This window comes from Aquarana catesbeiana, linkage group LG02 (assembly GCF_042186555.1).
Source record: "Aquarana catesbeiana isolate 2022-GZ linkage group LG02, ASM4218655v1, whole genome shotgun sequence".
Taxonomy (NCBI): Eukaryota; Metazoa; Chordata; class Amphibia; order Anura; family Ranidae; genus Aquarana; species Aquarana catesbeiana.
Genome location: NC_133325.1, coordinates 389,204,901 through 389,231,734, shown reverse-complemented (window position 1 = coordinate 389,231,734; position 26,834 = coordinate 389,204,901). Strand labels below are relative to the sequence as shown.

General features: G+C 41.6%; 1 protein-coding gene across 2 annotated transcripts in view; it reads left to right on the top strand.

Moving 5' to 3' along the window:
• The window catches only part of DTX2 (deltex E3 ubiquitin ligase 2), a 114,668-nt gene that overhangs the window by 74,745 nt on the left and 13,089 nt on the right, over positions 1-26,834 (top strand). Inside the window, exons 4-7 of one of the 2 annotated variants that reach the window (XM_073615199.1) lie at positions 2,225-2,283; positions 10,601-10,735; positions 15,917-15,981; positions 16,075-16,233. In XM_073615199.1, the coding sequence (XP_073471300.1) occupies positions 2,225-2,283; positions 10,601-10,735; positions 15,917-15,981; positions 16,075-16,233 (418 nt within the window). The remainder of the gene's footprint in view (positions 1-2,224; positions 2,284-10,600; positions 10,736-15,916; positions 15,982-16,074; positions 16,234-26,834) is intronic. The other variant, XM_073615200.1, reaches the window with a different exon arrangement.

Genomic DNA, 26,834 nt, shown 5'->3' with positions numbered 1-26,834 from the left:
CACCAGGCTGGGAAGACTGAATCTGCAATAGGTAAGCAGCTTGGTGTGAAGAAATCAACTGTGGGAGCAATAATTAGAAAATGGAAGACATACAAGACCACTGATAATCTCCCTCGATCTGGGGCTCCACGCAAGATCTCACCCTGTGGGGTCAAAATGATCACAAGAACGATGAGCAAAAATCCCAGAACAAAACGGGGGGACCTAGTGAATGACCTGCATTGAGCTGGGACCAACGTAACAAAGGCTACCATCAGTAACACACTACGCCGCCAGGGACTCAGATCCTGCAGTGCCAGACGTGTCCCCCTGCTTAAGCCAGTATATGTCCGGGCCCATCTGAGATTTGTTAGAGAGCATTTGGATGATCCAGAAGAGGATTGGGAGAATGTCATATGGTCAGATGAAACCAAAGTAGAACTGTTTGGTAGAAACGCAACTTGTCGTGTTTGGAGGAGAGAGAATGCTGAGTTGCAACCAAAGAACACCATACCTACTGTGAAGCATGGGGTGGCAATATCATGCTTTGGGGCTGTTTCTCTGCAAAGGGAACAGGACGACTGATCTGTGTACATGAAAGAATGAACGGGGACATGTATCGCGAGATTTTGAGTGAAAACCTCCTCCCATCAGCAAGGGCATTGAAGATGAAACGTGGCTGGGTCTTTCAGCATGACAATGATCCCAAACACACTGCCCGGGCAATGAAGGAGTGGCTTCGTAAGAAGCATTTCAATGTCCTGGAGTGGCCTAGCCAGTCTCCAGATCTCAACCCCATAGAAAACCTTTGGAGGGAGTTGAAAGTCCGTGTTGCCCAGCGACAGCCCCAAAACATTCTTGCTTTAGAGGAGATCTGCATGGAGGAATGGGCCAACATACCAGCAACAGTGTGTGACAACCTTGTGAAGACTTACAGAAAACTTTGATCTCTGACTGTCATTGCCAACAAAGGATATATAACAAAGTATTGAGATGAAATTTTGATATTGTCCAAATAGTTATCTTCCACCATAATTTGCAAATAAATTCTTTCAAAAATCAGACAATGTGATTGTCTGGATTTGTTTCCACATTTGTCTCTCATAGTTGAGGTATACCTATGATGACAATTACAGGCTTCTCTCATCTTTTTAAGTGGCAGAACTTGCACAATTGGTGGCTGAATAAATACTTTTTTGTCCCACTGTGTGTGTGTATGTGTATATGTATATATATATGTATGTGTATATATATATATATAGTTTTTTTTTTTTTTTCTTCTTCTTCTTTCAACCAGCTTGTTGAACGAAAATATCTGAGCTGATTCCCCCATCCCCACATTCCCACAGCCACCATCTCTTGCTTGCTTTTTAGATGGACTAGGCACTATGATCTAAGGATTATGGTTTCTTAAGTTGCTTCCTGGTTTTGGCAAAATATTATTATACATCCCAGGAGTCTGTTGCCATTTTTTTTTTAATCTTGTATCTGAAAGCTGGAAGGAGAAGATTTCTCAGCTAAGCACACCCTCCTGTTGGCATGCCTGGGCTGGGCAGATGGATTCCATGAAGTAAATGCTACATGAATCCTCTGCCCTTACTTAAAGTTTAACTAAAGGAAAAACTTTTTTTTGTTTTTTTTGTTTGGATAGAGTGTGGAGGGATTAAAATGCTTGTCAGTTTTTATTGCTGTTTGTGCCCCTGTTAAGGAGATTCAGCCTCTCTATTTGTCCTATTTACCGTTATCATTGAACGTGAAAGTAAAGTAATAGAGGGGAAATCTTCCAATGGGGACACTAGTTCTGGTGACCTGGGGGTCCCCAAGGAATTCCCTAAATTTGCAGGGATTTTCTCTCACTTCCTGTTTGTCTATGGGACAGGAAGTGAAGGGAAATCTCCGCATTGGGATGCAAATGGCGAAAAAAAAAAATGTGACGGGTTAAAACCCTTCTTGGCTCTATCCAAAATGTAAAATAAAAAATCGTTTTACCTATAGTTCTACTTTAAGATGGCTGTGGCTAGAAATGGTAGCATGGAGACATGGATAGATGGGTCTGTTTGCTCTGAATATTAAAGATGACTTAAATAGCGTTCTAAGTTTGTGGTGCTCAGAAACAGTTAAGTTCCACTTTAAAATTGATGTTAAAATAAAATGTAAGGTATTTATTGGTTTATAGTATATTGAACTTTTTTATATGGTCTATTTCATCTTTTTTTTTTTTTTTTTTTCCCTTCCCTCCTAAAAGTATTCCGTCAGTCCCAGTGCAAATTCAGAAGTCCAGTTCTATGAATCAGGCTTTTGCAGGTAAAATAGTATTATTGAAACGATCTTAATATACCATTACCTTTTGTAAGCGCTTAGGTTTTAGAGTCACATTTTCAATTCTTTTTTCTTTGAGTGGAAAGATGAAGGCACCAAGCCATAGGGTTTGGTCCAAATATAATTATTTTTTTTGTCACATTAAAAGGATCTTATCCAGAGTTGAAAGCCAGTGCGGTTCAGGGTTTTCAAACACACTCTGCATCAGGGCTACAATTTTGCAGACATTTTAAATAACAGTTGTTCTAGTTACACAAAATGTGTTATGTTCAATGAAAATAAATGATTTATTGGGGACAAAGATCTAATATTGGCTAAATTCATACAAGCATGTGTAGTTTAAAAAAAAATGTAAATTCATTCAGAAGATTGTGTTACCACAGTTGATGAATAAGTCCATAGAGTGTCATACTGTATTACTATATATCAATAGTATAACTGTTTGACTATATAATTAAAATTGTAGTAGGTCTAGCAAAATAATAGAAATTGGTGATTTGTGAGATAGACAAAGGTAAAATAGACCAATTTTCAATTATGGTAAACCCTTATACACTCAACAGCCACTTTATTAGGTACACCTGTTCAATTGCTTGGTAATACACATTACTAATCAGTCAATCACATGGCAGCAACTCAATGCATTTAGGCATCTAGACGTGGTGAAAACGACTTGCAGAGATTCAAACCGAGCATCAAAAAGGGGAAGAAAGGGGATTTAAGTGACTTTGAACATGGCATGGTTGTTGGTGCCAGGCGGGCTGGTTTCACGCACAACCATCTCTAGGGTTTACAGGGAATGGTTAGAAAAAGAGAAGATATCCAGATAGCGGTAGTTGCAAGGAACATGCCTTGTTGAGGTCAGAGGAAAATGGGCAGACTGGTTCGAGATGATAGAAAGGCAACAGTAACTCAAATAATTACTTGTTACAACCAAGGTATGCAGAATACCATCTTTGAGCGCACAGCACATCAGACCTTGAAGCAGATGGGCTACATCAACAGAAGATCACACCGGGTGCTACTCCTGCTAAGAACAGGAAACTGAGGCTATAATTCGCACAGGCTCACCAAAAGACTGGAAAAACGTTGCCTGGTCTGATGAGTCTCGATTTCAGCTGCAACATTCAGATGGTAGGGTCAGAGTTTGGCGTAAACAACATGAATGCATGGATCCATCCTGCCTTGTATCAACGGTTCAGGCTGGTGGTGGTGGTGTAATGGTGTAGGGGATATTTTCTTGCCACACTGTGGGCCCCTTAGTACCATTTGAGCATCGATTAAACACCACTGCCTATCTAAATATTGTTGTTGACCATGTCAATCCGTTTATGACTACAGTGTACCCTTCTTCTGATTATTCAGCAGGATTATGCACCATGTCACAAAGCTCAAAACATCTCAAACTGGTTTCTTGAACATGACTATGAGATCACTGTACTCCAATGGCCTCCACAGTCACCACATCTCAATCCAATAGAGCACAAATGTGGTGGAACGGCAGATTCCCATCATGTATGTGCAGCCAACAAATCTGCAGCAACTGCGAGATGCTATCATGTCAATATAGACCAAAATCTCTATAGATGGTTTCCATCACTTTGTTGAATATATGCCATGAATAATTAGGGCAGTTCTGAAGCCAAAAGGGGGTCCAACCCGGTACTAGCAAGGTGTACCTAATAAAGTAGCCGCTGAGTGTATAATATAAAATAGAACCCTTTATAATAGAAGTAAAAGAGACCGCTAAACAATAAAAGAAGGCCTTTTATATAATACAAAACAAACCGTTATGATGATATTATACAAGTATACCTTTATTGATTAAAGATCTCCTTTACTTTTATGGTATATCATTTTTTATTTTATCTTTTTAAATGATTAGAAAATGCATAGATTCATACATTTTGTGTAACTAGAATAACTGTTATTTAACGCTGATTGCAACTCTGATAGGAACAGTGCATAACCCCCAAAATTGTGTTGGTTGACAACTCTTGATAAGAGTCTTTTTGTTGTAGCAAGTAGCCAAATAGTCAGCCACTTGTCCTAGTGCCCATTTATATTGGTAGACACACCTAAACTGAGCTCAAAATCTACAGATGATATTCCCTTGTATTTCAATAAATCTATCATGGGACAGCGTGTTATGTCCGGAATATGACTGGGCATGAGGAATAACATCCACTCAGATTTCAATCAGTCTCTCCATTAGAATATCTATATGATTCACATCAGATAATTAATTGTATGTATATATATATATATATATACATGGATATGTGCTTTGAAGAACTTCAGGCTTTGGAGGTGACCACCACCCTTGTATCACTGCAATTAAAGCCGGTCTTCACTCCATTTCTTTGTAATGCTGTGAAAAATGTCTTCTTAGAAGTATTGTATCAGTAACTTCATATGTATCATTGAGGGATGAATCCTCACCCCTACAATGCAATGTCAATAAAGGTACATCATGAAAGAGCTTAAAGCGTGATGTCGCATATAAACAAATGTAGGGCTGCTTCTCATTCATCTTTATGCTGAAATGTCTAAAAGTTTGAATAAATGTTCAGCACAGATCAACCATTCTCAACCAGGGTTCCGTGAAACGTTAAGGTTCCTCCAGAGTTTGCTAGGGGTTCCTTGAGATGTAGCAGATTGACCTCCCATCTGAATGTCCCTGCATAGTTCCAGGGTCAACACAACATGGCAGAACCAGCAGCATGACACCAATAATCTGTAAGGATGGCATTATGACCACCACAGTTGGGGGAAATTTCCAAAGATTTCCTATGTAAAATTGATAAAAAATGGTTTTAGCAGGGGTTCCCTGAGAACTGAAAAATAGTTCAAGGGTTCTGCTGGGGTTAAAAGGTTGAGCATCTGCAAATCAAAAACTTGGCAAGGAATTTTGTCTGAAGAGATTAATTAGAAAGTGTCCACAGCGGACCATAAACAACCCTCCTAAGATATGCATCAGCCATTTTCTTAAACTGCACAAGTGTACCTAGTTATCAGTCATGTATGTGTTACAGCAGATCACGGGAGAGGCAATTCATATCAGCATAGCTCAACCTCAGCAAGTTAAATATCAAAAATCTTGAAATACGTTGTAAATATATCCAAATATATCCTTGCTGTGCCGGGGATCAGGGTCCATGGAGGTTAAACAAATTGTTTGATGGGACACCCTCTGTTGCTTGTTGCATCTGCAGCTTTGGATAACTTTTAGAAAATGCATATTAACCCCTAACACAGTAATATTCACTAACCCCTTTCTCTTGCTTTCTAGCCAGTTGCTGCAGTGTGGTTTTTCTCTTTTTGTGCCATGCATTTCTTTAGCATTTAACTGAAAGTCCTTAAAAATGTTGCTGTAGGATTTTATCCCTTAGTGTGCTTTATATGTTGAAAGCTAAGCTAAAGACAAAACTGTTTCAGTTTGGTTAGTGTAAGGGAGGGTTATAAACCCCTGTCAGTTTTTGTTTTTTTTGCCATGTGTTTCTCATTGGGGAGATTTCTCATCACTTCCTGTCTCATAGCCACAACAGGAAGTGAGAGGAAATCCTCATAAGTGAGGTATTTGTCACCAGAACTAGTGTCCCAATTGGAAGATTTCTTCTCTAATACTTTTCTGGGGATAGCCCAAAAGCTGAGGTTTTCTTTCAATTTGGGTGATAACCCTAAACCAGACAATTAGAGACAGCAATAAAATCCTGACGGGTGTTCTAATCCTTTTCCATTCTATCCAAAACTAAAAAGTAGTTTTGCCTTTAGTTACACTTTAACATTATTTTATGTACCTTTATAACATGTATATTTGGCCAGTCTTGAGCAGGTTTAGATCTTTGGGTGGTCAGTTTATGACTGTGACCTGAATTGGAAATTTTCCAAATAATAGCAGATGCCAGCACCAGGAATCAAGCATTAGATTTAAAGCAAGCATTTCAGCCAATCCAAAGTTCTGAAACATAAATGTTAATCATGATCTCTACATACCTTTTATTTGCCTTGTGCGCCCCAATGGTCACTGAAAGTTCAACATGGCACCTCATGCCAAAGAACTCTCTGAGGATCTGAAAAAAAAGAATTGTTGCTCTACATAAAGATGACCTAGGCTATAAGAAGATTGCCAAGACCCTGAAACTGAGCTGCAGCACGGTGGCCAAGACTATACAGAGGTTTAACAGGACAGGTTCCACTCAGAACAGGCCCCGCCATGGTCGACCAAAGAAGTTGCACGCAACTTATACAAGCTGTACACTCACTACTTTACATTGTAGCAAAGTGTCATTTCTTCAGTTTTTTGTCAAATGAAAAGATTTTACAAAAATGTGAGGGGTGTACTCACTTTTGTGAGACACTGTAGTTTCTTCCCCAAATGAAGCTAAAAATATCCACCACTTTTTTTTTTACTTTTTTATTTTATTAAATAGGGATCCTGTCCTGATATGTTTGCTTTGTGAATTGAGGCTCTTATCTTCTATGCATTGTTTTCATGGTAAGACAGTGGTATCTCTGTGTCCTATAAGGCCATTTTGGTCTTCTGGCAAAATGTTTTACTTATTATAGTAGGGTGTTGACATTCAAATGACATATTTTGGATGTAATTGTTTTGTTTCTTGCCTCACCACTTTTTTATGTTGTATGCAGGAAGATTAGAACAAAGACTGAAACCTATTGTTAGATGTCACTGTGGTATCTCTGGCATTGCTGGGTGTCATTGTAGTATCTCTGATATTTCTGGGTGCCACCCTGTTATCTCTGGCATGGCTTTTGTCTTGATGTGGTAAAGGTTCTGAAGCCATGTTATAAGGCGTTCTACTACTACTGAGTATCTCGCAACTGATTTTATATGCAGTGATGTAACCTCACCTAAAAGTGAATGCATTTATTTTTAAAGAGTTAAAGGATACTTGGGGGACCTTAAAGAGATTCCTTATCCTAAACAGGCAAAGTGACAGGTTCCTAATAGGGCACCCCCTCCACCTACTGATAAGTTCTCTGTGCTAATATTCCCTGTCTTCACCTGCGGGAACACTAAGTCTAAAGTCTTGTTCCTTAGTGTAACATTGTTTGGGCCTGTTGATTGGCCACTCAGGCCTAAGTACTGCATCTTTTGAGAAAGGGGAGAAGGTCACTTAGTCCCCCATACCCAGAAATACCAGATATTTCTCAGAGCTCCCACAGACAGTGGCAGGAGAGAGCAACCAGGGTGAATGCCACTGAATCAGGGAGTGGTTTCTCTTAAGAACCCGTATCTCCATCCTGAACAAGCAAAGTGATTTGAACAGCATTTTTTATTTTGCTCAGAGTAAAGCCTAGTACATATAATCAGATAATTGTACGAAAAATAAGACTTTTGTGATTGTACAATAATCCGATAGATTAGTACATGACTTTCAAGAGCCGATCACCGCAGTTCACCTGAAGTTATTCGAAGGAACAAACACGAAAAATGTTCTCGTACGATACTAGATCATGCTATTTTCCTTTTAATCAGTACTGTTTTTGTCCGAAAATAACAACGTATTCATAACTTTAGTAACCTCCTTAATTTCTTATTCTGGAGGCTAGCATGAAAAAAAAGATCATTCGTCTGATAATCTCCTTGTGTGTACTAGGCTTAAGGAAAGGGTCAGATCCTTGGTCATTTATGTTGATTGACCCCATTGGGGGGGGGGAGGGGGGTATCCCCCTTCTCATTTTCTATGGGACAGTAAGTAAGGGGGGGGGGGACTGTCTAAAACAGATGATAAGGAAGTAAACCCCCCCAAATCAATGCCAGACCCTTATCCGAGCACACGGCCAGGCAGGTCAGGAAAGGGGGAGGGGAGAACAAACGAGCGCCCCCCTCTGCTGAACCACACCAGGCCAGATACCCTCAACATGGGGGGGTACTTTGGGGTTTTATTGTGCAAGCAAAAAGCCTCCAGCATACACTGCAAGCCCTCCACCTAGCCACACCCCCAATTTGTTTCACCCATAGTAGGGCTTAATCCTGTAGACTGAAATACTTAGTGTCTTAAAAATATTAAAGGATACCATTTTAGGATAGCCATAATCATTCTAAACAAGGTAGTAAAGTTATACCTTTCATACAATAATCTAAAAAGGTAAATATTCCAAAAAGAAACTTTCCTGTGTACTTTTATTCCAGTATTATATGCATAGTGATATTCTCATATTTTCAAGCCCCAGCTATCCTACATAGTAAGTTAACTCCGTTTTTTATGCACGCATTTTTTTTGCATGGTTTTTTTTTTTTTTTTATGTATTTTCTTTGTTTGCTTACTTATTACATACTATCCTCTGTGGAGCATGCTTTCCGTCCACTTCTGCTTTTTGATCTGCCTCAGTCTGCTTGTGTTTGCCTAGTAATTATGGAATGTCTATACTGTTTTATAACAAGGAACATCAAACATAATAAAATTAAATTAAATTGAAATATTTTGTGGGGGGAGTGGGGATGCGTTAGCACCTAGCTCAGGTTTTCATCGTAGTCTGTGTTGGGAAGAGTCCACCTCTCTATTTGGTGTCCATTACTGGAACAGAAGGTAAATACAGAATGCAAACTTTTAGAGTTGTTGGCAGAACAGGATGATTAGGAAATGCTATTCTAGCGAAAACTGACAAAGGCCTCATGTACAACAGGCCTCTGGGACCACATGATGTTAAATATGAGCCCACTCAAGAACCACAGACGCTGCATACAGCCACCCATAGAAACCAATAGCTGTAAGTAGATGCCTGCATTAATACGTGTGGTTGTACATCTATCTACTGAATGCAGAATGTCTACATCCAGGGTCGTACATCTGTAGATATGAGTGTTGATGCAACTACTGACATAACCGCACACAGCTATGTACAGGCATTGATTTCTCTGAGTGGCTGTACTCTGCACTTGTGGCTCCCTAGCAGGGAAGAACGTCAGAATCAGAATTTTACATCATACAGCTTCAGGCGCATGTGCATGAGACCTAAGGGGGGATTTTATCCAACTTTCTTTTTAGCGACTTCATTTCCTGTAGTGTGTCTTGGAGAGGAATGGAAGGGAAATCTACCAAATGGAACACAGATAACCAAAAAGACAAAAAAAACCCCACAAAAACAGGGATTTTAATTATTAACTACTCTATCCAAAACTTAATAAAGATTTGACTAGAGATATACTTAAAGATCCATAGCCAAAAGTAAAGGCCTTCCATCTATTTGACATTGCACTTTATTGATGCAAGGAATCATCATTAATAATAACGCTGCTTGGCTGAGTGCAGGTGTTCCATCAGATTAGGCGACCCGTCAGATTTTGTAACGGAAGTGACGTTCCGTCGCGGCCATCTTGGTACACCCCGCACTCGGCCGCATTAAGGATACAGTGAGAAGGCGGCAAGCAGACTTCTTTTTACACCTACCGGAGTCTTGCATTTCACACTTTAACAGTAAACTGAGCTTATATATTGAAATACTGCATTTTAAAATTAGTGACACTGTTTTGATGTTGAATTTTAAAAGCAGCGGCAAGCCTGATGATCTCACAGGTTTGCTGATCTGACAGAACACCGCTGATTTTCAAATTCAGCATCAAAACAATCAGACGGATTTCAAAATAATGTATGTCGGTATATAAGCTGAGTTTACTGGTAAAAACAAGTGTGAAATGCAAGATTTTGGTGGGTGTAAAAAGATATCCACTTGCCGCCTTCTCACGTTATCGTTACTGCGGCCGACTGCGGGGTGTACCAAGATGGCCGTGACGGAACGCCACTTCCTTACAAAATCTGACAGGTCACCTAATCTGATGAAACACAGGTCTGCCAGAGAGTGTGCTCTCTTATTTGAAGTGCTATGCAAATAAAAATAAACATGCTTATTAAAATAAAAGTAAAGGTAAAAGGTCTGTGTTGTCTGCACAGAACTTTTTACTTCACTAGTATTTCAGTGGCCACTGCACATTTTAAAGGAACATCGTGTAATTGCTCAGTGTAGTCTGTGCACAGTGTGCACCTTGTTTCTTAGTCCTCAGCTGCATGAAAAGCAACAATGGAAAATAATTTGGTGTAGATGTTTCAACACTTTTTTTTTTTTTTACCTTTTTTATAACCAATTCCTTTTTTTTTTTTTTTTTTTTAATTTATTTATTTATTTATTTTTGCATTTTCACATACTTTGTTTTGTATGGCATTTATCCATCCATTTTATTTGGATTTTTTTTTATATATATATATATATTTTTGTTTCCTACCCTATCCCATTGTTTCCTTTGTTTTTTATTTTTTTGCATGTGGACTTGTACATCTAGGCATGACGGCTATTCTGATGTCTGCAGCTGGGCTCCCTGTACGTCTTACCTCTGCACCTCCACCCTCCAACCCACATGTGACCAGTAAACGCTCTAAAAGCTCAGTTAGAAAATTGAGGAAAATGCCAAAAAAAGGTAGATTTGTCGACCCTCTCACAATATTTTGATATTAATTTTGTTTTTTATTTCTTTCTTTTATTACCTTAATCCTGCACCACTTTGGCATGCAATTCTCAAGCAGTTTATGGCACATCTTTTTTTTTTTTTTTTTTTCAGCAATGAAAAAAATTAAGTGCGATTTATGCTTTGCTGAGGTTTGGCAATAACCGTTACTGGTTAGAATGTGCTCAATCTTGCCTATTTAACCTGTATAACTTTTCTAAAAAAAGCCACAGGTGTCCCAGAAAGTTATATGTATGGCCAGACTAGCAATATGAACGTACTGTGGGGTGTCACATTTTCCGTACTGCAGTCACTTTACCTCCTCTGTTGTAGTTCTGTTCAACCCCTTCCCTTTGGCAATCTGTATATTAAAATTGCACAGCACAGCGCCCTGTGCTGGGGATACAAAAATAAACATTCTCCTTTTGACAGTTACCAGCTGTCAAACCCAGCTGTCACTGACAGCTTCGGTCCCTGTTAATGATTGGGAACCACTCTGATTAGTTCCCAATCATGTGATCGCTACGTCAGCTATGATATAGTACTCACATGCAAGCTGAGAGCTTTATAGGGAAAAAAAACGCCTATAATAAAAAAAAAAAATTCACCGACTGCATGTCCTTTTTTTATGTACATCCTTTTTAAATGAGAAATTGATCTTGATTAGTTGTACAGTTATAATCAATTTAACTGATGCTGCTAACTTTAGCCCAGGTATCTAGGCATCAATTAATTATTTAACCCACAAAAGGGTTAAAGGTACACTCTCAACAGTAAAAATGAAAGCTTGAGATACAGGTTGCATGGCATACTTGCTCATTGGCTTCATTTTTCATCCAGGAATTGTGTTAGTTTACCAGTGTGGGTAAACTTCTTCCTAGTAACATCTTTATAGCATTTTAAAAAAAAAAAGGTAATTGTAGAGATCATAGAAACAGAACTTAAAATCATTTAGGCCACAAAGGGAAATACAGTGCATGGCAATCTGAACACTAGTGTATTGTGTAAAATGGCTTAATCCTTACAGCCATTTCCTCTGTAAAAGTGTTCTGTTCACAAAGCAATACATTCAGTTGTACAAGAAGGCACAAAAGAAAGTTGGAGGTTAAACGCCATCTGCACCTAAACCTGTAGTTTGCATTTTTGCTGGTATTTGAATTACATACTGGCTTCTTGTGTTTTTCACAAACTCCAGTATTCCCAGTTCCACTCAACTACTGCAGCTGCTGTAGTGCCAAACAATAGTCTGATAGTCCCTTGGTGGATTCTCTGTGGTGAACAAATAATTGAGTTAATCAACAATGTCAGTGGCACCTTCATTATAGTCTTAGGAGAAAAAATGGTGACCAAACTCACCATGGGATTTCTGACTTCTATGAGAAACATAAGAAGCAGGTTTAAAAAAACACTGATTATCTACCCAGTAATATCAGAGCACTGGCCATCAGGTGCTATTTTAAATTGGTAATTTTACGGCTGATGTGCTAGGTCCTAAAAGGAGAGAATATGTGCCAAACTCACTTTGGAGCTTGGTTTATAAGATTTGTGGTGAGATGATTGGGTGAGTTTTTTTAATAGAAAAGACATGCAAAGTCTCTCTTGCAAAAAAATAACCTCTTCCCGGGAATACAGAAGAGTGGCATCCGGGAACACTGATGGGACAGGATACAGACAGTCCTTCTCTACCAGGCCCAGCAGGGGCTGCCTGCTATGCTCGCCTCACCCCTCAACCCCCCCCCCCCCCCCCCCCCAGTATTCCCTGTCTTCTCACTGTCCTCAACACAGCTCACTGACCACGCGTGTACGGATGCATGGGCAGAACTCATATAAGCTGGGAGATGTCACCTGCATGTCAGTCATTCAAAAAAAGCAAGACAGCTCAAACCAAGAAATGCCCGATCCCCAGGTCATCCTCTCTGTAGCAGGTGGAACAGCTTGCAATTTAAGGTGGAGCAATCCACGACACCCTAGTAAGGCAAGCCTAAAGATTTGGAACATCCCTTAAAGCGGAACTTTACCCTTATTGTGACGTTCTCTCCACTCCTCGTCCTCCCCACCTAAAGCACACTTTTTTTTGTTTGTTTACTTTTTTTTTTAAGAGGTTTGTCCCTCCCCTGAATGACGGGCATTATGCCTGCTATAGCTCCGCATAGTGCTTCATAGAGGAAGGAGGAGAGGGGCGGGCTTAGTGGCGCATCATCCCAGGGCCCGTCAGCGAAACCCGAAAGAGTCATTTGGCCTCGGGACGACGTCACATGGCAAGATGGTGCTAGGCCATGCAGGGGCCGAATTCTGACAGGATTTTGCAAGACACGGCTGAATCGCTGGGTGGGTGAGCATCTGAAACATTCAGTACCCATCACAAGGTATACAGAATAAAAAAAAAAAAAATGGAGAACCACTTTTTGGTGTTTGCCCTGTATGTCAATCCCTAGAGTAGACACTGTACTCACAGACTTTGCATTATTGGAAGTAGGCATTCTAGCAAGTTAGCGTGTCTCATTGTGCAAGTATACTGTGGAAATATCACACCCAGCCTACATCGGTTTAGTGGCACTTCACAGTACAAACCCTTCAAATTTGGCATTCGAATTTAAACTGCTCAGTCTCTGGTAAATGACCAGGTGTTACATCCCACCACTGGTCGCACATTTTAATGCCACTTCTGCATGGAGACCTTATAAGGGACTCGGGTGCTTCCTCTCATCCTTTCAAGGATTTGTTACAGGATGCTCTATACCAGGGATATGCATTTAGCGGACCTCCAGCTGTTGCAAAACTACAAATCCCATCATGCCTCTGCCTCTGGGTGTCATGCTTGTGGCTGGCTGTGTCTTGCTATGCCTCATGGGACTTGTAGTTCTGCAACAGCTGGAGGTCCGCTAATTGCATATCCCTGCTCTATACCTTGGTCACCACGTACTCCTTCCAAACACACCTACCCTATTTCCCCCACTCCACTCCGTGAGTGCCCCCAAGGGCATCAGATGGCTTAAAGCTTGGACAGTCGAAGTTGCAAAATGCGCCTCACATGTATGCCCTTTCAAGGAAGGCATCTGTTTGGTGACATACTTGACCAAATTATCAAAGAGCTCACTGGAGGAAAGGTTTTAATCCCACAAAGGAAGGTTCCAAAAAACCTCTTCCTCAAAATGCAGTGCACCTGTCCACTCTACCCAGGCTTCAACTTCAAAGCCCTTAGTTTAGTTTAGCCCTTAGGTTTGGCCCTGAACCACCTCTTGTGCCAGGGAGTTTTTTGCCAATACCGCCACAAGACAGGTTCAAATGTTTTTACTCAAACCTGTTCATTGTACCAAAGCCCGACAGGGATATTCACTCTATTTTTAATCTAAAATCCGTGTTTCTTCAAATTCCAAAACTTGACATGGAATCTGCAAGGTCAGTAATTTCCTCTCTGAGACAAGGGGAATCCATGACATCAGTGAATATCCAAGATACTTATCTGCATGTTCCTATTTACCCACCCCATCACCGCTTTCTGCACTTCACAGTGGCAGAAAATCACTTCCAGTTTGTTGCACTGCCCTTCAACCTATTCTCTGTTCCCAGAGTGTTCACAAAGGTCTTAGCACCGCTGCTGGCCCTGCTCAGAACCCAGGGCATTCAAGTCACGGGCTGTCTAGACGACCATCTTCTGACAGACTCGCTTCCCAGTCAGTTGTGAGAAAATGTTCACTTCAATTGACAATTCAACTGCTCCAGGCTTTCAGCTGGGTTCTCGATTTTTTAAAAAAATCCTTCTCTTTGCCCTACAATACTTGGGTCTGGTTTTGGACACATTCCAAGTGAAAGTCTTTCTTAAAAGGAAATGTTTTTTCCAATAGCTTATGCTCGAGAACTGAGATCCAAGAGACATCCCACAGTGAGCAGCTCTATGAGCGTTCTAGGCCTAATGGTTGCCTCGCGTTTAGACCGTTCCTTTCGCCAAATTCAAGTCAAGAATTCTCTCTCAATTCGGCAAAGTTGTCCCGACATGTAGCGACTGGTGGGCAGCAAACTTTTTTTTTTTTTTTGTCGGAATGGCTCTCACAGCGGCACTTTGAAAACGAGTCATTGTTTTTTGGGTCGGTTGGCACAGTCATGCTGCCCAGTTGTTGCCAGTGTCCTGTACTGTACGATTAAGATAAAAGGAATTTTTACTTGTAAACACTGTATCTTGGAGTACAGTACAGGACAGGACGTCCTTTCCTTGGTTTACTTTGCATTACTTGCTGCAAAAAAAAGAAAATTCAAGGAGTGGGATATTGTTATAGGGAGGCATCCCAGGGGAATGCGTCATTAAAGGCTTGCCGGTGTTTAATCACCTGAAGGTACACGCCTATAACCTTGGTGTATGAATATGTTGCCTGTGTCTTATACTGTACTCAGTTATATGGAATTTACAGGTAAGTCAAATTTCCTTTTTTTTGTTTTTGTTTTTTTGTTTTGTTTTTCCTAGCACCCCTTCCATGCAGATTACATTGGGAGATTTCTTTCAGCATCAAACAATAAGCTTCTAAGTCCTGAATAAATTAGCATTCATTTAAAATCTACACCAATTGCAGATTACTTTCTCTACATTAGAGTGGTAGATTTCACATCATTTGGCAATCCTTTTTAAATCCATTTCCAGACTCCTAGGCATCCACAACCTTTTTTTTTCTGAGGGCTGTAGCAGGATCTTTAGATTTTGGCATAATGACATCTCAGGTCAACAGTAAAGAGAACAACAGATCATAAATGTCTGATGTTTAAATAAGATGGATTCCACCGGCGTGCTCCCTGGAGGATTTTTAATCCCTGGCACCTAATCTGGAACGCCAGATTCTAATTACAGCGATTTGCAATGGTGATATATGTTTGGGTGTACTTTATCAATGTGATGAATCAACAATCTCAATTATGGGAATGAATGCTCAATGTCAGTTTTATGTGTTCGTTCAGGTGTAGCACTTTTATCTGTAGGCACTGATTGAATTTAGATTTGTCATTTCAGGAGCACCTTGTCGGTGTTATGTTCAGATATGTTAAAAAAAAAGTCAACAATTGCCATAGGATATACTTACTTTTCACGTGACTGTACGTAGGAATGAATATTTTTTGCTCTAAACCTTGTGTTTTTAACCTTACATAATTGTAATGTATTTGTCTCAGGAGTTACTGACCCAGAACAAGTTGTGAAGAAATATGTGGAAACCATTGAGAAGCCTCCAGAAGAAGTATGATTGCACTTTTCATAACATACAAAGAAATGCACGGTGTAGAAAATGTGAATTTTATGTTGCATGCAACCTTTTCCTTTTATTTTACAGGACTGTATAATTTGCATGGAGACATTGACTACGCCTTCCGGATACAGTGAAACTTCAGAAAGCAAATCCATCAAGCCTACTGCTGTTGGGAAGCTGAAAAAGTGTGGCCATATTTTTCACCAGCTCTGTATGTTTGAAATGTATAGCAATGGGAACAAGGTATTAGCTTTTATTTTCAGTAAAGGCCTGCACTTTTCCCTAGTATTTTGTTTTGCACTTGTGTGTGCCATCATTTAAGCTATTGTTCAAATAATGGTTCCTGTTAAACAGGTTGGAAGAGTTAATGCATAAAGGAATTTTAGATCTTTTTCTTTATATTATTTTTTTTTTAACTGTACTAGGGTAATACTGAACAGTGTCCCTGTGAGTGATGTGGTGTTTACGGACAAAGGCACTTTAGATTATGTATACTGTATACCACTGTCGTGGATCTTGCCCGCTCTTAACTGTATCAGTACACTGGTGGTACCCACTTCAAAATTGCTGCCTGCCTGTAAGCCACACACACCAGTCGTTGTTTTTCTTTTTTTTTTTTTTTTTTTCTTTTTCCGCTGGCTTGAAAGAAAAAACAATTGTCAGGTCTGAGCTGCTGTACTAACTATCTAATGTTAGTACAGCAATCTCCCCTGCTGTGTTATTGTGTTCTGACAGCGGGACGCCCCCACCTCCCCCCCCCCCCCCGCCAGAACACTCCGAACAGCACTCCCATTGGCTGAGAGCACTGATGGGGAGCCGGTCGGCAGACCGTTTTCAGACATGAGCCTTCAACGCCACACACATGGGCCGAATGTTGGCCAGTTCAGCTGACATCTGCCCCGTGTGTACTACACTTTACAGAGAAGAACCTGCCACTGCAGGCATTATGAAAACTTCTAGGTAGCAGGTGGCAACAGTGCATAGACACAGAACAATAGGCTGCACAGCAAAATGTTATACATTTGGATAGCTGTACATACCTAGGGGGGAGTGTTACTAGTACTTCAGGTAATATTTTTTTCTTATGTCATGTATGCAAACAGGGTATAAATGTTGTTTGGCACAAGCCAAATGATTAAAAATGTTCACTTTTTTGATTTAAAAACAATCCCACTCTGCTAGAATTTACAAAGGTCACTAGATAACACAGAGTGCTCCTGGGTTTCTTCTTTCATGTGTTAAAAGTTCATTTGATAAAATAAAGTTTGTAAATTTAGGCAGCTACTTTCATACTGCGGTGCTTCTAAAATGCACTATGAGTTTTCTAAAGAATTGCATAGTACATTTTACAGCCCGTGTGCGTAAATAGCTGGTTGTTAAGGGTGCAGTTGGGTGCCGGTTTCTTTACAACCAGCTATTTATCCATTGTTATGGATGGCAGGAGGAGGTGGGGAAAATCGGATCAGATTCACAGGAACTTGAAGACTGGCGCTTCTGGTGACCACCTGGGGGGGGGGGGATTGTTTACACACCTGCTAATTGTTAAGGTAGCTTAACAATCATGGGCTCCTTAAAGTGGAACTTCACAAAAAGGGGAAGTTCCGCTTGTTCCCAACCCCCCCCCCCCCTTTCCACTGCCACATTTGGCACTTTTTGGGGGGAAAGGGTACCTGATTTTGACAGGTACCCGCTCCCACTTCCAGTCAGATCGCCGCAGCCCCCCTCCTTCCCCTGAACCCTTATGGGACACATCACAGGTCCAAGAAGACAGAGGGACCATTTTCAAAGCGCAGTGCGGTCGAAAGGCTTCACTGCCGGTTTCCCTTACCCAAGATGCCCGCTCCTGCACCCAAAGCCAAATGAAGAATCATCTCGGGTGAGGACATTGCTGGGTCCCTGGACAGGTAAGTGTGCTTATATTAAAAGTCAGCACCTACAGTATTTGTAGCTGCTGACTTTAAATTTTTGGGGGGAGACTGAAGCTCCTCTTTAACAGTCAGCTATTCACTGGTTGTTAAAGTGTTTGTAACACTAAAAAAAAAAAAAAAATGGATCCTGTTCCTTTTAAAGCATGTTATACAGCATAGTTCTTGTGCTGTGTTATTTGGCCCCCCTGTATCTCCTGAAATACCTGGCTGATCCTGCCTGGTTCTGACCTCCCCAATTTAAACTAACCACAGTTTATCATGGCTGCTGAGCCCTGACTCCGTGGTCAGTTTGCGTGCCTCTGTCATCCGCTCTCTCCTCTGTCCTCTCCCCCCTCCCTCCCCGCTTGTCGGCTAGTGACAGTGCCTGCCCCTCCCCTCTCCGCCTGCTGCTGAAATTACTTTTAAATTGTCAAATAATCCTCTGTGGTTAATAATGTTAGGTGCCCCAGTGTCTGTTTTTTCTAAAAAACATAAAAATAAAAAGCCGTTCTACACGTGATTGCCGCTCTGAAATCAGGTAAACAGCCACCTCTCCTCCCGACTGACGTCAGCGGGAGATTGTCAGCCTCTCCTGCTGTAACTGTCAGATCGAGAGGGGAGGGGTGAAGCGGCTGATCACGTGAGCGGCGCTAGGAAATAAGGTTTATAATGGCTTTTTTTTTAATAAAACACAGGGGCACCTCACATTACCAACCAGAGATGATTTTATGAAGACAACACATTGGCTTAACAACCACTTTAAGGATGCCGGTGTGTACGCTCCTTAACCAGTATAGTGACCATAACAAAGCATCTAAAAACAAACCCTGGGTGTGTTTTTAGTGCGTTTCTTATTGACTTCAATGAAAAGTGCATCTTTGGTTCCCTCTTTAAAAGTGCACCAAAGATGCAGCATGCTGACCTTTTCAAACCGCAGCACAATCGCAGTGCAGTGATGTGAAAAGTCTCATCAAATCTTCAAGCCGTCTAGCACAGTGGAGTATCTTCTTACTCAATTTGGGATCCCTGGTGTTCTCAGAATTTTGCCAGAAGGATTGTGACATCACCACTCTGGCTGTAAGGTAAGTATATTTTATAACTTTATTTCCCCACAGATATTTTTTTTTATAGCTATCGTGCATCAATTTGAGATGAGGTGGGCTGATGTACAAAGCAGATCTTGCTTTTTAGCTCCAGGCCAGCTTTAAATTACAAAATGGATTGTGTAGCAGTTATACATTGTAGACAAATAGTTCTATATAAAGCTCAAAGTGGTTGTAAACCTCTGACATGAAATGTGAACAAAGCTTATCCCTCTATAGCGTGTACTTGTCTCAATATAGAGCACTGTGTCATTTCTGTCTGCTGCCTTGTTTCCCTGCTATCTGCATGAGTAGGGATGAGCTTCGAGTTCAAGTCAAACTCATGTTCCACTCGAACATCGGCTGTTCGCCGAACAGCGAACAATTTGGGGTGTTCGCAGCAAATTCGAAAGCCGCGGAACACCCTTTAAAAGTCTATGGGAGAAATCAAAAGTGCTAACTTTAAAGGCTTATATGCATGGTGTTGTCATAAAAAGTGTTTGGGGACCTGGATCAATGCAAAAAAAAAGTTTTAAAAACTGCCGTTTTTTCGGGAGCAGTGATTTTAATAATGCTTAAAGTGAAACAATAAAAGTATAATATTCCTTTAAATTTTGTACCTGAGGGGTGTCTATAGTATGCCTGTAAAGTGGCACATGTTTCCCGTGTTTAGAACAGTCTGACAGCAAAATGACATTTCAAAGGAAAAAAAGTAATTTAAAACTACTCGCGGCTATTAATGAATTGCCGGTCCGACAATACACATAAAAGTTCATTGATAAAAACGGCATGGGAATTCCCCTCAGGGGAACCCCGAACCAAAATTAAAAAAAAAAAATGATGTGGGGGGTCCCCCTAAATTACATACCAGGCCCTTCAGGTCTGGTATGGATATTAAGGGGAACCCCTGCCAAAATGTAAAAAAAAAATGGCGTGGGGTCCCCCCTCAAAATCTATACCAGACCCTTATCCAAGCACGCAGGCCGCAGGAAAAGAGGGGGGCGAGAGAGCGCCCCCCCCTCCTGAACCATACCAGGCCACATGCCCTCAACTTTGGGAGGGTGCTTTGGGGTAGCCCCCCAAAACACCTTGTCCCCATGTTGATGGGGACAAGGGCCTCATCCCCACAACCCTTGCCCGGTGGTTGTGGGGATCTGCGGGCGGGGGGCTTATCGGAATCTGGAAGCCCCCTTTAACAAGGGGACCCCCAGATCCCGGCCCTCCCCCCTGTGTGAAATGGTAAGGGGGTACTTACCCCTACCATTTCACAAAAAAACTGTTAAAAATGACAAGAGACAGTTTTTGACAATTCCTTTATCAAATCAATGAACTTTTATGCATATTGTCGGACGGCAATTCATTAATTGCCAGTAGTTTTAAATGACTTTTTTTCCTTTGAAATGTCATTTTGCTGTCAGACTGTTCTAAACACGGGAAACATGCACCCCTTTACAGGCATACTATAGACACCCCCCAGGCACGAAATTTAAAGGAATATTACACTTTTATTGTTTCACTTTAAGCATTATTAAGATCGCTGCTCCCGAAAAAACTGCCGTTTTTAAAACTTTTTTTTGCATTGATCCATGTCCCCTGGGGCAGGACCCGGGTCCCCAAACACTTTTTATAACAATAACTTGCATATAAGCCTTTAAAATTAGCACTTTTGATTATTCATGTTCGTGTCCCATAGACTTTAACGGTGTTCACGTGTTTGAACACATTTTTTGCCTGTTCGCAAGTTCTGGTGCGAACCGAACAGGGGGGTGTTCGGCTCGTCCCTATGCATGAGTCACTTCTGTAAAGTTTTCCTGACACCAAGTGACACAAGGTGATGGGGAGGGAGCTTCAGAATACAGCCTGTGATTGACAGCCTCAGCTCTTGTTCCTGTGTGCTGTCTGAAGGAGGATGTGTCCCTTTCCTCCAATCAGCTCTCCTCATTGAGCTCTGCAGAGTGTAACTTCAGTTCTCCCCCATGTTTTCTGGCAGCTCAGACAAGCTTTATAAATTCAGCAGTTTGAACTGATGAAGAGAAGACTGCAGATGGGTACAATGTATGTAGGAGGATTCGTTTTATCTCCGTGTATGTCGTGGCAAAAATATTGGCACTCCTGCATTTCTGTCAGATAATGCACCGCTTCTCCCAGAAAATTGTTGCAATTACAAATGTTCAGGCATTCTCATGTTTATTTCTTTTGTTGCTATTAGTATGACACAAAAAAGTGGAGAAACAAAAAGCCAAATCTGACACATTCCAAAAATGGAATGGACAAAGTTATTGGCATTTTCTCAAAATTGTAAATAATTGCATTTCAAGTGTGTGATGCTTCTGTAGTTTGTAGTTAAACTCGCCTGTATCAGTTAACAGGTGCTGTCCACATAGAATTCAATTTGGCAACCAGTTAAAATGGTGAAAAATTGACAACCTTTCTGTTGTGTGTCTCTGTGTGCCACACGGAGCATGGAGAAGAGAAATTTGAGAACAAAAATTGTGGAAAAGCATGGACAATCTTAAGGTTAAAAGTCCATCTTAACCACTTCAGCCCCGGAAGGATTTACCCCCTTCCTGACCAGAGCACTTTTTACAATTTGGCACTGCGTCGCTTTAACTGCTAATTGCGCGGTCATGCAATGCTGTACCCAAACGAAATTTGCGTCCTTTTCTTCCCACAAATAGAGCTTTCTTTTGATGGTATTTGATCACCTCTGCCGTTTTTATTTTTTGCGCTATACACGGAAAAAGACCGAAAATTTTGAAAAAAATTGATATTTTCTACTTTTTGTTCTAAAAAAAATCCAATAAGCTCAATTTTAGTCATACATTTAGGCCAAAATGTATTCGGCCACATGTCTTTGGTAAAAAAAATGTCAATAAGTGTATATTGGTTTGCGCAAAAGTTATAGCGCCTACAAACTAGGGTACATTTTCTGGAATTTACACAGCCTTTAATTTATGACTGCCTATGTCGTTTCTTGAGGTGCTAAAATGGCAGGGCAGTACAAAACCCCCACAAATGACCCCATTTTGGAAAGTAGACACCCCAAGGAAATTGCTGAGAGGCATGTTGAGCCCATTGAATATAAATTTTTTTTGTCCCAAGTGATTGAATAATGACAAAAAAAATAAAAAATTACAAAAAGTTGTCACTAAATGATATTTTGCTCACACAGGCCATGGGCATATGTGGAATTGCACCCCAAAATACATTTAGCTGCTTCTCCTGAGTATGGGGGATACCACATGTGTGGGACTTTTTGGGAGCCTAGCCGCGTACGGGGCCCCGAAAACCAATCACCGCCTTCAGGATTTCTAAGGGCGTGAATTTTTGATTTCACTCTTCACTGCCTATCACAGTTTCGGAGGCCATGGAATGCCCAGGTGGCACAAACCCCCCCCCCAAATGACCCCATTTTGGAAAGTAGACACCCCAAGCTATTTGCTGAGAGGCATGGTGAGTATTTTGCAGCTCTCATTTGTTTTTGAAAATAAAGAAAGACAAGAAAAACATTTTTTTTTTTCTTTTTTCAATTTTCAAAACTTTGTGACAAAAAGTGAGGTCTGCAAAATACTCACTATACCTCTCAGCAAATAGCTTGGGATGTCTACTTTCCAAAATGGGGTCATTTGGGGGGTTTTTTTTGCCACCTGGGCATTCCATGGCCTCCAAAACTGTGATAGGCAGTGAAGAGTGAAATCAAAAATTTACGCCCTTAGAAAGCCTGAAGGCGGTGCTTGGTTTTCGGGGTCCCGTACGTGGCTAGGCTCCCAAAAAATCCCACACATGTGGTATTCCCGTACTCAGGAGAAGCAACAGAATGTATTTTGGGGTGTAATTTTACATATTCCCATGGCATGTTTGAGCAATATATCATTTAGTGACAACTTTGTGCAAAAAAAAAAAAAAAAAAAAAATTGTCTCTTTCCCGAATATTTGTCACAATATAAAATATTCCATGGACTCGACATGCCTCTCAGCAAATAGCTTGGGGTGTCTACTTTCCAAAATGGGGTCATTTGGGGGGGTTTTGAACTGTCCTGGCATTTTATGCACAACATTTAGAAGCTTATGTCACACATCACCCACTCTTCTAACCACTTGAAGACAAAGCCCTTTCTGACACTTTTTGATTACATGAAAAAATTATTTTTTTTTGCAAGAAAATTACTTTGAACCCCCACACATTATATATTTTTTTAAAGCAAATGCCCTACAGATCAAAATGGTGGGTGTTTCATTTTTTTTTTTCACACAGTATTTGCGCAGCGATTTTTCAAACGCATTTTTTGGGGAAAAAACACACTTTTTTAAATTTTAATGCACTAAAACACACTATATTGCCCAAATGTTTGATGAAATAAAAAAGATGATCTTAGGCTGAGTACATGGATACCAAACATGACATGCTTTAAAATTGCGCACAAACGTGCAGTGGCGACAAACTAAATACATTTTTAAAAGCCTTTAAAAGCCTTTACAGGTTACCACTTTAGATTTACAGAGGAGGTCTACTGCTAAAATTACTGCCTTCGATCTGACCTTCGCGGTGATACCTCACATGCATGGTGCAATTGCTGTTTACATTTGACGCCAGACCGATGCTTGCGTTCGCCTTAGCGCGAGAGCAGGGGGGACAGGGGTGCTTTTTTTTTTTTTTTTTCTTTTATTATTTTTTTGCTTTTTTATCTTATTTTTAAACTGTTCCTTTCATATTTTTTTTTTAAATCATTTTTATTGTTATCTCAGGGAATGTAAATATCCCCTATCATAGCAATAGGTGGTGACAGGTACTCTTTTTTGAAAAAATTGGGGTCTATTAGACCCTAGATTTCTCCTCTGCCCTCAAAGCATCTGACCACACCAAGATCGGTGTGATAAAATGCTTTCCCAATTTCCCAATGGCGCTGTTTACATCCGGCAAAATCTAAGTCATAAAATGCTCGTAGCTTCCGGTTTCTTAGGCCATAGAGATGTTTGGAGCCACTCTGGTCTCTGATCAGCTCTATGGTCAGCTGGCTGAATCACCGGCTGCATTCTCAGGTTCCCTGTTGAGACAGGAGAGCCAGAGAAAAACACGGAAGACGGTGGGGGGGGGGGCATTCCCTCCCACTGCTTGTAAAAGCAGTCTAGAGGCTAATTAGCCACTAGGATTGCTTTTACATGAAAGCCGACCGCTGGCTGAAAAGAATGATACCAAGATGATACCTAAACCTGCAGGCATCATTCTGGTATAACCATTCAAAGTCGTGAATGGCGTACCTGAAGACAAAAAAATGGTTAACAATAAAGCACAGTAAACGGTAAAGTCTAAAAAATTGCAGACCTGAAAAACAAACATGATAAAACATAATAACAATAAAACATTGCAGAATAGAATACAGTAAAAAAGAGCAGAACAATAGAGAGAGAATAGAGAGAGAGAGAACAATAAAACGACAACTTTTTTTTTTTATTTTATATTTTTGTATGTGTTTTTTTTTTTTTTTACACTTTTTTTTTTGTAACTAACTTTTATAACTGTAACCGGTTCCAGGTTCGGGTCTCTCAAAATGTGATGGCATCTTGAGAGACCCTGTGAAAGTGTGCCTAGTCTGTGGAATGCTGTACCCTACGCTAATACTCAACTAGTGTATGGTAGCGTTCAAAACATTCACCAATGCAAAGACCAGGATTGTCAGGACAGGAGGGACAATAATAGCGGGTGTCACGCCTATATCCGCGCTTGCTGCAGACACAACATCTTTTTTGGGGGGGTTTGTTGGGTAGGGGTACTCGGGAGGACATAAAGAAAATGCCTCTCATGCAGCCGACTGCATTTGGTTGGGGATGTGAATGGGGGAAGTACGGGCGCTGCAGAAGTGGTGGGTTCCCAATTAGGATTGGCGAATGCAGCAGGAAGGGCATTATGGGCATGACGGGCCTGTGTTTGTCTTTTTGGTGGCAGCGGGACACTACTTGTGCTTGCCACCTCACCAGCTTGAACTGCACTTATGGGACTTGCCATGTCACCAAGTGTTACTGCAGTGCTGGTTTGACTATGACCGGGGTGTACTAGGCCGCTGGTGCTTGCCAGTTCACCAAAACGCTACCAAAAAAACTGTTAGCGATCGCAGGGATCAGGCCTGACTCTGCGAACGCTGCAGTTATGCGTTTAGTGTTTTGTAAGTGACAGTGATCGATCGATACTGCACTTGGGTGGGCTGGGCTGGGCGGAGGGGCAAAACGCAGGTGCTAGCAGGTATCTGGGCTGATCCCACTAACACTGCGTTTTTGGGAACCCTAAACTGCTGGGGACGCTAGTATAGATCTGATCGGATCAGGTATTGATCTGATCAGATACTATACCACTAAGGGAGGTGTACGGTGCGTGCGTGGGTGTTAGCGCGACTGGCGCTAACCTGACGCTGCCTGGGGCTGGTGCTTGCCAGTTCACCAAAACACTACCAAAAAAACTGTTAGCGATCGCAGGGATCAGGCCTGACTCTGCGAACGCTGCAGTTATGTGTTTAGTGTTTTGTAAGTGACAGTGATCGATCGATACGGCACTTGGGTGGGTTGGGCTGGGCGGAGGGGCAAAACGCAGGTGCTAGCAGGTATCTGGGCTGATCCCGCTAACACTGCGTTTTTGGGAACCCTAAACTGCTGGGGACGCTAGTATAGATCTGATCGGATCAGATATTGATGCGTTCAGATACTATACCACTAAGGAAGGTGTACGGTGCGTGCGTGGGTGTTAGCGCGACTGGCGCTAACCTGACGCTGCCTGGGGCTGGTGCTTGCCAGTTCACCAAAACGCTACCAAAAAAACTGTTAGCGATCGCAGGGATCAGGCCTGACTCTGCGAACGCTGCAGTTATGCGTTTAGCGTTTTGTAAGTGACAGTGATTGATCGATACTGCACTTGGGTGGGCTGGGCCGGGCGGAGGGGCAAAACGCAGGTGCTAGCAGGTATCTGGGCTGATCCCGCTAACACTGCGTTTTTGGGAACCCTAAACTGCTGGGGACGCTAGTATAGATCTGATCGGATCAGATATTGATCCGTTCAGATACTATACCACTAAGGGAGGCGTATGCTGCGTGCGTGGGTGTTAGCAGTACTGGCGCTAATCTGACGCTGCCTGGGGCGACGCATATCACCGCCGGGTGATCAGGGGGCTAAACCTTTATTCGGTAATAAACGGCGGGTGCCCTGACACTATGAAAAATAAACCAACTAACCAGCGTCACCCGTAACGGTTATACGGTGATCAGTGGTGAAAGGGTTAACTAGGGGGCAATCAAGGGGTTAAAACATTTATTAGATAGTATATGGGGGTCCCTGTCGCTATAAAATGCTGACGGCGAACCTAAATATTTACGTTCCTAACTAGCGTCACCAGCGACACTAATACAGCGATCAGAAAAATGATCGCTTAGTGACACTGGTGACAGGGGGTGATCAAGGGGTTAAAACTTTATTAGGGGGGGTTAGGGGGGTACCCTAGACCTAAAGGGGGGTAACACTCACTGTCCTACCACACTAACTGTCACTAACTGACACCCTGCAGTAATCAGAAAAAAAAAAAAAATACTGCTTGGTGTCAGTGTTACAGGGAGGGGGGAGGGGTGATTGGGGGGGGATCGGGGGTGTTTTGTGTGCCTGGCATGTTCTACTGTGTGTGTGTGTGTGTGTGTTGGTGCACTTACATGTCTTCTCTCCTCGGCGCTAGAACGGAAACTGCCGAGCCGAGGAGAGATGACATCACATCCTCTGCCTGTGTGTACTATACACAGGCAGGGGATGTTCCTCATTGGCTGGGAGCGATCGCGAGGGGGGGGGGGGGGGGGCCATGATCGGATGGTCTCCCCCTCGTCT